This window comes from Scardinius erythrophthalmus (assembly GCF_964197995.2).
Source record: "Scardinius erythrophthalmus genome assembly, chromosome: 14".
Lineage (NCBI taxonomy): Eukaryota > Metazoa > Chordata > Actinopteri > Cypriniformes > Leuciscidae > Scardinius > Scardinius erythrophthalmus.
Window position 1 is genome coordinate 8,273,568 of NC_138234.1, and position 12,387 is coordinate 8,285,954.

Genomic DNA, 12,387 nt, shown 5'->3' on the forward strand with positions numbered 1-12,387 from the left:
ATTTTGTAACAAAAAATAAAATAAAAAAAATGCAGCCTTGGTGAGCAGAAGAGACTTAATGTAATATATAAAATATAAATATTAAAAATAATAAAAAAATCTTACCAAAACTATCGACTGGTAGTGTAGAAAAACACATGTTCTCTTAAACTGTAATTTATAGCTTTAACTTTAAATTCAGTGCTTTATAAACTGTTTTGTTCTGGTCAATATCATCTCTTATCACCTTTTATTATCATCAGTTTAAATACATCTATTTTTTTTCTTCTTTGTTCACCTAGAATCCAAAGTGCAGTGGGTTTGAAGTTAACAAAAAAAAAAAATATGTTCATAAAATATTTATATCAAGCCAGTAAATGTTTTCATTGAGGTCATGTTTGACAAAATAATTATTCACATGCAAAAAAAAAGTTACTGTTATTAAAGGGATAGTTCGCCCAAAAATGAAAATTCTGTCATCATTTACTCACCCTCAAGTTGTTTCAAACCTGTATGAATTTATTTTTTCTGCTAAACACAAAAGAAGATATTTTGAAAAATGTCGGTAACCAGACAGTTGATGGACCCCATTGACTTCCATAGTATTTTTTTCCTACTATGGAAGTCAATGGGGTCCAGAATGGGGTGACAGAATTTTCATTTTTGGGCGAACTATCCCTTTAAGATGAAAAATGAATGTATAAATAGTCTTTAAAAAGTGTTTTAGCTGCTAGTTCTTCAAAAATACACAAGATGGAGCCATTTACCAGTTAAATCAACATCATACAACGGATGACCACAGTAGACACGTGTAGAAATAAATATCAGACAAAACTATTGTTGATTTATAAGTTACTTTCTTAATAACAATGACTGTCTGTCTTTAACTCTTTCAGATCGAGATGCAGGTCTGACTCCATTCTTTCCAAGAAAATATGGAGATGTTGCTATTCCTGTAGCTGTTGCTGTAGCTGTTGCTGTTGCTGTTGCTGTTCTTCTTCTGATTGTTGCTGTGATTTACTGTTATTGCAAGCGCAGAGTAAGAAGGAACGGTGAGTGTAACATACAAATTATTTAATATGATGGAAATATGAGATTTAAAAACCTCTTTAAAAGATGTGAGAATTTTCAATGTTTTACTCTAACCAAAGTAAAGTGTTTAATAGAGTTTGTTGTGTTTCCTCCAGAAGCGAACAGGACGGAGCGCGATAAACGGGTGAGAAACTACATCAACTGAATCTGTCTGACTGCAAAACAGATTCACATCTGTGAGCTGATTAGATTTACATTTTATTTTATTATATACTTAGAGTCATTTATTTAAATAATATTTCAAGTATTTAAATGTGCAGGTTGTTTAGGAAACATGAATTATTCTAATAAATGTGAAGAGAAATCCTACATTATTTAGTTATTTTTTTTTTGCGATTCCAAGCCTTTGTGTAACTCAAACATCAATCCGGTTTATTTCTTTTTCTTTCTGTTTATCTGTGTTTTTTTATAAACAGGAAAGTGGAGCTAAAGACTCGTCCCTTGATCAGAGAGACACTTTTCTGATGAAGAATCTCAGTGACTCGAACCTTAATCAGACTGAGGCTGAGGCGGCCAATGAGACGCCCACATAACACTATTGTTTTGATACTTTCATTAAAGGGATAGTTCACTTTGAAATTAAATTTTGGTATGTTTTAGCTTACCTCAAGGGCATCCAAGATGTAGGTGTCTTTTTTTCCACAGTAGTTAAAATTTTTATATTTTTAGGTCAAACCGTTCTTGTCTGTCAGTCATTTCATGCAGGTCTATGGTCACTGTCTCAAAGAGCTGCACAGATTCCAAATTAAAACAATTCCCCATCGTCCAAATTAAACAATTCCCCATCGTAAGTACACATTGATGGCCTAAGACACGAAACGAGCGGTTTGTGTGAGAAAACGAACAGTATTTATATCGTTGTTACCTATTGAACACAGCCGCGTTTAAATGATCTGAGGGCGCGGGCGGGTATAGATATATACACTAGATGTCCCCTTGGCTACTGCAGTTCATTGGAACGAATTGTTTAATTTGGACGATGGGGAATTGTTTAATTTGGACTCTGTGCATGCTCTTTGAGACAGTGACCATAGACCTGCATTAAATGACTGACAGACAAGAACAGTTTGACCTAAAAATATCAAAATTGAAACTACTGCGTAAAAAAAGACACCTACATCTTGGATGCCCTTGAGGTAAGCTAAAACATACCAAAATTTAATTTCAAAGTGAACTATCCCTTTAAAAGAGAAGATGGGAAACGAGAAGAAACTCACATCACAGAGAAAGAGTGTCACGATACCAAGATTTCATTAGTTGGCACCAATACTAGAGACATTTCACCTTGATACCAATTTTAACTCATTCAAAATAGTTTGTTTATTAGTTATTTAAATAATAGCCTAAATATATTTTAAAATATGCAAACATTGCTTCAGAAAAGGCAAACGGTTAATTAGTAATAAACAAAGGAGAACATTACCATTACCTCCAATAGTACAGAGAGCACTTGAGGATTTTCAGGGTATTTAAATGTTTATTAAAGCTGCTAAATTGACTCGGACAGAAACAGTCAGGACGTGATTTCTCCGTTTCTCTAATCTGTAAAGACCCCTTGAAATCATAATTTGAGTTTTTTAGCTTTCAGTATGAATATGTTAGCCTTAAGGTTATGAATAAGTTAATGCGCTCCGGAAGAATGGCAAAATTTGCATTTAGGAGATATAAGCTTTCAAAACTTACAGTCTCTCACTTCCGCTAAAATGGATCACAGGTTTTTATGACATCACCGCAGACTCTGTCCAATCAAGCGCTCTCTAGAATCTAAAGCTCCGCCCCCTATGCTATAAACACCATCTGGCCAAAGCCACTGTTGACACATCAGGGAGCAATATGTGCTGGAGATGTGTGTTCGCTTACTCAAACGCTCGAATTTTATTCTGTTTTCCAACTGTACGGTGATTAAGAATGAAATGGCTAGAGTTTATTCACACCTCTACTACTGAATCCAACGTATCATCAGCGCTGGGATTCGCTTCATGGTGCTGTCAAGTACGAATTGCAGTCTGTGAGGTAAACTAAACGCTATTGGCTATTTGAAAAGCGGGAGGCCCTATGACATTCAATATGTCCCGCCTTAGCTTCCTGTTTGAGTGGAAATTACATCTAGGCATCAAACAAACCTGTGCGGTCCAGGCCCTTCTGTGGGACTTTAATAAGCATCTACACTGCAAGACCTGCATGTTTTTTTTTCTGCTTATGTTTATATTCATTTATAACAGGTTGTGAACATGAATACTTTATCAAGATGAACATTTTTAACAACTTCAAGTAATTCCTACTGATGGAGAAGCTGTCAGTGAAACAACACACAGGTCACGCCAATACTACCGATAATGTTATATTCACAATTTCAGTATTAGCATTTTCACAACACTACAGAGGAACATCCCTGATGAAAACACCAGTATGACGTTATTTCTAACATTAATGATACTCTAAACTGGTGTTTTCAGCAGAAAATGTTCAAGTTCATGAAGCACTTTGTTTGCGGTGTCGTATCTTTGTGTTTAAAGTGTAAAAGGTTCAAATCCTGCAAGGGTTGATCCATGAAATATCACCATTGTGTCCTTGATCAAACTCTGAATCTCAGGAACTGAACCTGTAAAACTGCACTGAAAGACACTGAGAAAAGCAACAAAATGCCTAATATGAGTTTATGTAATGTATTTTTTATATATCTTCCATAAGTGTTACTGACTGTTGCATAATCCTTCTACTGGTATTAAGCATATTTCACAGATATTTGTATTGTACTCATTAAACAACAATATGCATTTTGTATCATAAAGCACGTTTTTGTCTTCGTGTTTTTATTATACATAAGGTAAACACAGAACACAACAACAGAACACAAAAACAACAATAAAACAGCAGTAATAATAACAGTAATGAAAAAAACAGCAACGACAAATAATACTAGTAATATATAGAAGTATTAAATAGTATTTAAATAGTAATAGCATGTATAATAATAATGATAATAATATTTTGTGGTGACGGTAACAGTAATATCAGTGATAACAATGACAGTAATAATACAATAATGATACTAAGGATGGTGATAAGTTGTGTTGACGGCTATAGTATTATCAATAATAATAATAATATATAACATTGATAATAGTGATAATAACAACAGTATTGGTACTCATATTAACACACAAAAAAGTGATGCTATTGGTATTGATAAAATCAATAATAACAATAATAATAATAACAACATTTATATCAATAATAATAGCAACAGTAATAACAGTAATAATAGTAATACTAAACATGGCGATAATGATAATATTTTGTATTGAAAGTACAATTGCAATAGTTATATCAATAATAATATAATAACAACAATAGTAATAATAATAATAACAACAATAGTAATAATAAAGAAAAATCTAATAATAGTAATGCTAAAGATGGCGATGATGATAACACTTTGCAATGACGGTGACAGTGATATCAATAATAATAATAGCAGTAATAATGATAATAATAATAATAACAATAATAACAATACACACATGTGAGACACACACCCAACACATACCACACCTCTCCTAGTTTCTGTGTCAGTGTGCATGTGTTTTCCTCCTCTTTTTTCCCCTTTCTTCTCGTTCACTGTACAGTTACTATTTGTATGTATGCCTAAACTAAGATGGTGCATTAAAAGAAGGTGAAGTGCATTAAAATCAGCATTTGGTGCATTAAAATCATGTGTGTTGTGTTAGGTGTTGACTTGATTTGGTTATATTTTTATATTTTATATATTTATATCACTATTGTCATCATCATTTCATGTATCCATTTATTTATTCATTTATTTATTTTAATCATTTAATATATACATTATACCATTACCGTCCTTATATCAAGCAAATTATCATCACATCGCCATCATTCCATCACTGTTAAATGTTTCTATGATATTGAAAATATTAATAACCATAATGTCAATAATAATTATAATAATGAAAATACTCACAATATTACTAAAACCTTGTATAAATGTATAATAATAAAAGAATATATAATTAATCAGGATGAGTGTGTAATGAGGTGTAAAATATTCTAGGGAGATGTAGTCTATGAGCAAATTTTTCCAGTGTGTTATGTGAATAGTGCTTCGGGATTTCCAGTTCAAGAAGATAGTTTTCTTGGCGATGGCTAGGGCTACAAGGAGCATCCTTTTGTTTGTTATTTCCTGATTGAGAGTTGATAGATCACCTAGTAGACAGAGTAAGGGGGATAATGGGATGTGGCAGCCCAGGAGGCGGGATAGGGATTCAGTGACGTCTTTCCAAATGGATATATGTGTCCGGGCAGTTTTACATTTACATTTACATTTAGTAATTTAGCAGACGCTTTTATCCAAAGCGACTTACAAATTAGGACTAAATTAAGCGAGTCATCATGAAGAGGCAAAAACAACAACAACGCATGAAGTGCTCCAAATACAAAGTTCAGGCATTATTCAGAGTAGCATAAGCCTGATAAGTGATGTTTCAAAGGGAAAGGGAAAGGATTTTTTTTTTTTTTTGAGGTTGGGTGCTCACGGAATAGATGGGTTTTCAGTTTTGTGAGCAGTGTGAGCAAATTCCTGATGTAAATCCCATTTTAGCCAGCCTTTCCCCAGTGTAATGTGTTCTATGAAGAGTCTTATACTGTATGAGCTGAAGGTTGGCGTTTTTAGTCATGGAATAAATATTTTTACAAATTTGAGTCCAGAAGTCGGTATCAGGAACAATCGAAAGGTCTTCTTTCCATTTGATTGTTGGTAAAGTTATGGTTTTATTTCAATTAGCAATAATTTTGTATATTTTGCAAAGTATTTTTTTCAGGGGAGGATATATTAATTAAATCTGCTAATGCGGTAGGAAGGTGAATGTTGATAGTTCTGTTGATGATTTTGGATAATACAGCTGATTTGAGTTGCAGATAATTCAAGAATTGATTGCTCCCGATACCGTACTCCTGGACTAAGTAAGAAAATGAAACAAAGTTGTTAGACTGAAAAATGTGCTTTAAATGTGAGATGCCCTTTTGTGCCCATTTATGGAAATTTACTGTTTTTTTTTGTTGTTGCTTGTGAAATCAGGGTTATTCCAAAGTGGGGTGAGTTCAGATGGGGCCTGATTGGAGTTTGTGATGTGATGATATTTCCACCAGGCTATCAGAGCAGAGGCTATTGTCAATGATTTGAAACATGGGTGGTGTTTAATGGACTGACTAAGAAATGGGATGTCAGATATGTGCAATTTTTCGCAGAGTGATTGTTCTATGTCTAGCCATGTAGCCATGTCTGACTGAGTGGGGTGAGTCCATTTATATATGTATTGAAGTTGGTTTGCTAGTGAGTAATGGTAAAAATACAGTGCTTCTAATCCTCCTAAGGATTTGGGTTTTTGTAAAGTGCTTAATTTTATCCGGGGTGGTTTATTTTTCCAGTAGAATCGGGTAACGGTGGAGTCTAAAGATTTGAACCAATTGAGAGAAGGTTGGGTTGGGATCATTGAGAAAAAATAGTTTATTTTTGGAAGTACTGTCATTTTGATTATAGCTATTCTGCCCTGGATGGAGAGTGGTAAGTTGTGCCAGCGGTGAAGGTCGTCTTCTAATGTTTTCAGTAGAGGAGTGAAGTTGAGTCCGGTCAGCTCTGACAGCCTGGAGGAAACCTTAACGCCTAAATAAGTGATGTGGCCTGTGCATTGAGGAATGGGTGATACCTGGGCTGCAACATCCCATTTAGTTTGATGTAGCGGAAGAATTGAAGATTTATTCCAATTTATTGCATAATCTGATATTGTAGAGTATAGATCAATGGTTTTAGTTATTTCTTGCAGAGATGATTGAGGATTTTGCAAAAAAAGTAAAACGTCATCAGCATATAAACTAATCTTGTGTTGAGTTTGGGGTGTGTGGATTCCTCTGATGAGTGGGTTCTGACGGATGGCTGCTGCTAAGGGTTCAATGAAGATGGTAAATAAAGAAGGAGAGAGTGGGCATCCTTGCCTCGTCCCCCTGTGCAGTGTGAAGCTTTGTGATGTTAGTCCATTGTTTGTGACTGTGGCAGAAGGTGCTGTGTATAAAATTTTAATCCAATTAATAAACGACTCACCAAAGCCAAATTTTTGTAATGTGGTGAATAAAAAGTTTCAATTGACTATGTCAAAAGCTTTTTCTGCATCTAAAGTGACTATAATGGTATTTTCCTGTTGTAGTGATGAATAATGGATTAAATCGTATAATCTGCGTGTGTTGTTGGATGCCTGCCTACCTTTAATAAAACCAGTCTGTGTCACGAACAATAAACAGGAAGCAAAGATGCAAGTAATCTCTTTATTGAAAGTAGAAACAATAGCCAGGTAGATCACAGACAGGCAGACAGGCGGGTAGGCAACGCAGGGACTAGATGGTCAGATACGGGTGCTGAGTGATGAGATGACGAAACAGTGAAGACTCCAGATGAACGAAAACCAGTAGAACACGGAACAGGAAACGAGGACACGAACTGAAACTCCGACTGGACTGGATACACACACACACTGGAGACATCAAACAACGATCTGACAAAGAGAGGAGATTGTGATGAGAATTTATAGGAGTGTAAACAAGCAGCAGCTGGTGCGGGGAATGAGATCAGCTGGCGCGCTGATCAACGGTAACGAGCGGTAACGCCCACTAACACAGAACAACAAATACACGAGACATGAAGAAAACAGTGAATTCATGAACCGTGACAGTACCCCTCCTCCTAGGAACGCCTCCTGGCGTCCCTAGACTCCCTTACCTGTTGATTGTAATCATCAATAAGGGAGTGATCCAATATGTCTCTAGCAGGAACCCAACTTCTCTCCTCCGGACCGTAACCTTCCCAGTCCACCAAGTACTGGAATCCGCGTCCCCTCCGCCTTGAGTCCAGAATACGATTAACCGAATATGTAGGTTCCCCTTCTACGAGTCGCGGCGGGGGGGGAACCGGGACAGGCGGATTAAGACAAGAATGAAACACGGGTTTAATTTTGGAAACATGGAAGGCGGGATGAATCCTCCTGTACACCGGAGGGAGTTTGAGGCGGACTGTCACCGGACTAATGATCTTGGTAACAGTGAACGGGCCGATAAATTTGGGAGCCAGTTTATTAGAGACGGAGCGGAGAGGAATGTTCTTAGTAGAAAGCCACACTTTTTGACCAACGACGTATACGGGAGGCCTAGACCGGTGGCGATCGGCTTTGGCCTTAGTGCGCTCCCCCATTTGGAGTAGAGTCTCACGGGCTCTAGTCCAAGTGCGGTGACACCTCTGGACGAAGGCGTGAGCGGAGGGAACCGCGACTTCGGATTCCAGACTAGAAAAAATTGGTGGCTGGTAACCTACACTACACTCAAACGGAGACAGGCCCGTAGATGACACTGGTAACGTATTGTGGGCGTACTACACCATTGACAGTTGTTGGCTCCATGAGGAAGGATTCTTGGAGACTAAACATCGCAACGACCTTTCCAGATCTTGGTTGGCTCTCTCAGTTTGACCATTGCTCTGGGGATGGAACCCTGAGGACAGACTGACAGTCGCTCCCAATAATTTACAAAATTCTTGCCAAAATTTGGACACAAATTGGGGTCCCCTGTCGGAAACCACGTCTGTCGGGAGGCCATGTAAGCGAAAGACGTGATCAACGACAGTCAACGCTGTCTCCTTGGCTGAGGGTAATTTGGGCAAGGGAATGAAATGGGCCGCCTTCGAGAACCGGTCCACCACGGTCAAAACTACCGTGTTGCCTCGGGAGGGCGGGAGGGCGGTAATAAAATCTAGCGCAATATGGGACCAGGGTCTCGAAGGGACAGACAGCGGTTGAAGTAACCCATCTGGGGGTCGATTGGAAGTCTTACCAATGGCACAAACTGAGCAGGCCAAAACAAAACTGTGGACGTCACGAGCCATAAGCGGCCACCAGAATCGTTGCTTGACCAAAAACTTGGTACGACTAACTCCTGGATGACAAGCTATGTTGGAACAATGCCCCCACTGAATGACGTCAGACCGTAATCCCTCCGGTACAAATAAACGGTTCGGTGGACACCCGGGCGGAGGCGTTACCCCTTTCAAGGCCGTCTTGACCTTCGATTCGACCTCCCATACGAGTGTGGAGACAAATAGGGTCTCGGGCAAAATGCACTCGGGAGTAGACGGGCGTTCGGAACGGTCAAAAATGCGCGATAAAGAATCGGGTTTGATGTTCTTGGAACCCGGGCGGTACGAGAGGGTAAAATCAAAACGTCCGAAAAAAAGTGCCCACCGAGCCTGCCTGGAGTTCAATCTTTTGGCAGTCTTAATGTATTCCAGATTCTTATGGTCGGTCCAGACGATAAAAGGTACCCCCGACCCTTCTAACCAGTGACGCCATTCTTCCAACGCTAACTTGACTGCCAACAACTCTCTGTTACCAATGTCATAATTGCGTTCGGCAGGGGACAAACGATGAGACAAAAACGCGCATGGATGCATCCTATCGTCTGTGGAAGAACGCTGGGATATCACTGCACCTACCCCCACCTCTGACGCATCGACCTCCACCACGAACTGACGTGATAGATCAGGGGCAATAAGGATGGGGGCTGAAACAAAGCGGCCCTTAAGTTTGGCAAACGCAGCCTCAGCTGCGTCTGACCACCTGAACGTAGTTCTGGGGGAGGTCAAGGCAGTCAGAGGCGAGGCTAGTTGGCTGAAGTTGCGAATAAACCGCCGGTAGAAATTGGCGAAACCCAGAAACCTCTCTAGGGCCTTACGGGAATCTGGATTTGGCCAATCCACCACAGCCTTAACCTTCTCAGGATCCATACGTATTCCCTCAGACGACACAATGTACCCTAGGAAAGGAACAGACTGTGCATGAAAAACGCATTTCTCCGCCTTGACAAAAAGCCCATTCTCTAGCAACCTCTGAAGCACTCGTCGGACGTGCTGCACATGTTCCTGGAGAGACGATGAAACTATCAATATGTCATCCAGGTAGACATAAATGAACTGATCGACCATATCTCGCAGCACGTCGTTGACGAGTGCCTGGAAGACTGCTGGGGAGTTGGACAACCCAAAAGGCATGACCAAGTATTCAAAGTGCCCCCTGGGGGTGTTAAAAGCAGTCTTCCACTCATCCCCCTTCCTAATGCGGACCAAATGATAAGCGTTACGTAAGTCCAATTTAGTGAAGATAGATGCTCCCTGCAACCTCTCGAAAGCTGAAGACATCAACGGCAAAGGATAAGTATTCTTTACCGTGATGCTGTTCAGCCCCCGGTAATCAATACAAGGTCGCAGAGATCCATCCTTCTTCCCCACAAAAAAGAACCCCGCCCCCGCTGGAGAAGAGGAAGGGCGGATGAACCCCGTTGCTAGAGAATCAGAAATATATTTCTCCATAGCCTCCCTTTCTGGAACAGAAAGCGAATATAACTTGCCTTTAGGCGGAGACTTACCTGGCAATAAATCTATGGCACAGTCATAGGGACGATGCGGAGGAAGAGAAGCAGCACGAGACTTACTGAACACCTCCTTCAGGTCCAGGTACTCCGCGGGCACGTTAGACAAATCCACTGCCTCCTCCTGAAACAAAGGGACAGAAACGGACGAACAGGCAGACACAAGACAGGACTCATGACATTTACTGCTCCACTCCAACACTGATTTCTTTTGCCAGTCTATTTTGGGGTTGTGATCAATGAGCCAAGGATGTCCGAGAACAACAGGTGCGAGAGGTGAGTCCAGTATGTAAAACGAAAGTGTCTCGGTGTGATTGCCTGATGTGATGAGTGTGATAGGTCCGGTGATGAGTGCGATGGTGGGTAAGTCCTGGCCGTTGAGTGCATGAACAGCAATCCTGCGGGTGAGTGGTTGGATAGGAACTTGAAACTTGATAGCAAATGAATGGTCCATAAAATTACCTTCGGCCCCTGAATCCACCAGTGCGTGACAGTCGTGATTGTGGACTGACCATCTAAGTCTTACCGGGAGGAGCGTAGATGTTGATGAGGTCTTCTCAGCGGAGATCCCACCCGACAGTAGCCTCAAACTTACTGCCGGGCTTGACCTTTTAACGGACAGTTATAGGCGTAATGTCCCGCCGCGCCGCAATACAAGCATAGTCCCTGGGATCTCCGCCTCTCCTTCTCCTCCCGGGAAAGCCGAGCTCGACCGACCTGCATGGGCTCGTGATCGTCGACAGGGCTGACCGCGTCCCCACCGCTGAACCGCTGATTTTCCGTACCTCTTAATCCACGGCTGGGCAAGCTCCGTCGCTCGACTCTCGACAATCGTGTATCTACTCGAAGAGCAAGATCAACCAGTCCATTGAATGAAGTGGGAAGGTCCAGGGCGTAAATCTCTCTTTGAACGCGGTCAGCCAGCCCATGCAGGAACATGTCCCACCGCGCCTCCTCGTTCCACTGACACTCCGCCGCCAGGGTCCTGAAGTCGATGGAGTACTCCGACACCGACCTTTCTCCTTGTTTGAGTTCCGCGAGCATCCGAGCCGCCTCTCTCCCGGCGACCGCTCTATCGAAGACTCTTTTCATCTCAGCGGCGAGTGTCTGGAACGAGGCGCAGCACGGGTCTTGACTCTCCCACACCGCCGTTCCCCAGAGTGCTGCCTTCCCAGTCAATAAGGTGAGCACGAAGGCCACCTTGGCACTCTCATTGCTGAAGGTCTTAGGTTGTAAAGAGAAATGCATTGAGCAACGGGTTAAAAATGCTCTACAGAAATTTGGCTCACCCGAGTATGACTCTGGAATCGGTAGGCGGGGCTCTGACTGGGCAGCTCCCTCTGGTGGTGTGGGGGGAACGGCCGGTGTGGGTGGCGCAGTGGGAGCTCGCAGATGTTGGATTTGCTGGGTGAGCTCGGACACCTGCGTCACCAATGCCTGGACTGCCCGTGCGGTCTCCGTCAAACCCTTCTCCTGATTGTCCATGCGCCGAATGCTGGAACTGACGAATTCATCCAAGTTAGATGGGTTACTCGCTGCTTCCATGACGACGGTCAGATCGTTCTGTCACGAACAATAAACAGGAAGCAAAGATGCAAGTAATCTCTTTATTGAAAGTAGAAACAATAGCCAGGTAGATCACAGACAGGCAGACAGGCGGGTAGGCAACGCAGGGACTAGATGGTCAGATACGGGTGCTGAGTGATGAGATGACGAAACAGTGAAGACTCCAGATGAACGAAAACCAGTAGAACACGGAACAGGAAACGAGGACACGAACTGAAACTCCGACTGGACTGGATACACACACACACTGGAGACATCAAACAACGA

General features: G+C 41.3%; 1 protein-coding gene across 4 annotated transcripts in view; it reads left to right on the forward strand.

Moving 5' to 3' along the window:
- The window catches only part of LOC308702304 (uncharacterized protein), a 271,135-nt gene that overhangs the window by 9,958 nt on the left and 248,790 nt on the right, over window positions 1–12,387 (forward strand). The window contains exons 4-6 of one of the 4 annotated variants that reach the window (XM_081385033.1): window positions 876–1,031; window positions 1,167–1,195; window positions 1,488–1,703. In XM_081385033.1, coding sequence (XP_081241159.1) covers window positions 876–1,031; window positions 1,167–1,195; window positions 1,488–1,604 — 302 coding nt within the window. In that variant the 3' untranslated portion in view covers window positions 1,605–1,703. Of the gene's footprint in view, window positions 1–875; window positions 1,248–1,487; window positions 1,704–12,387 lie in introns of those variants that run through there. The other 3 variants (XM_081385037.1, XM_081385038.1, XR_014031572.1) reach the window with 3 other exon arrangements.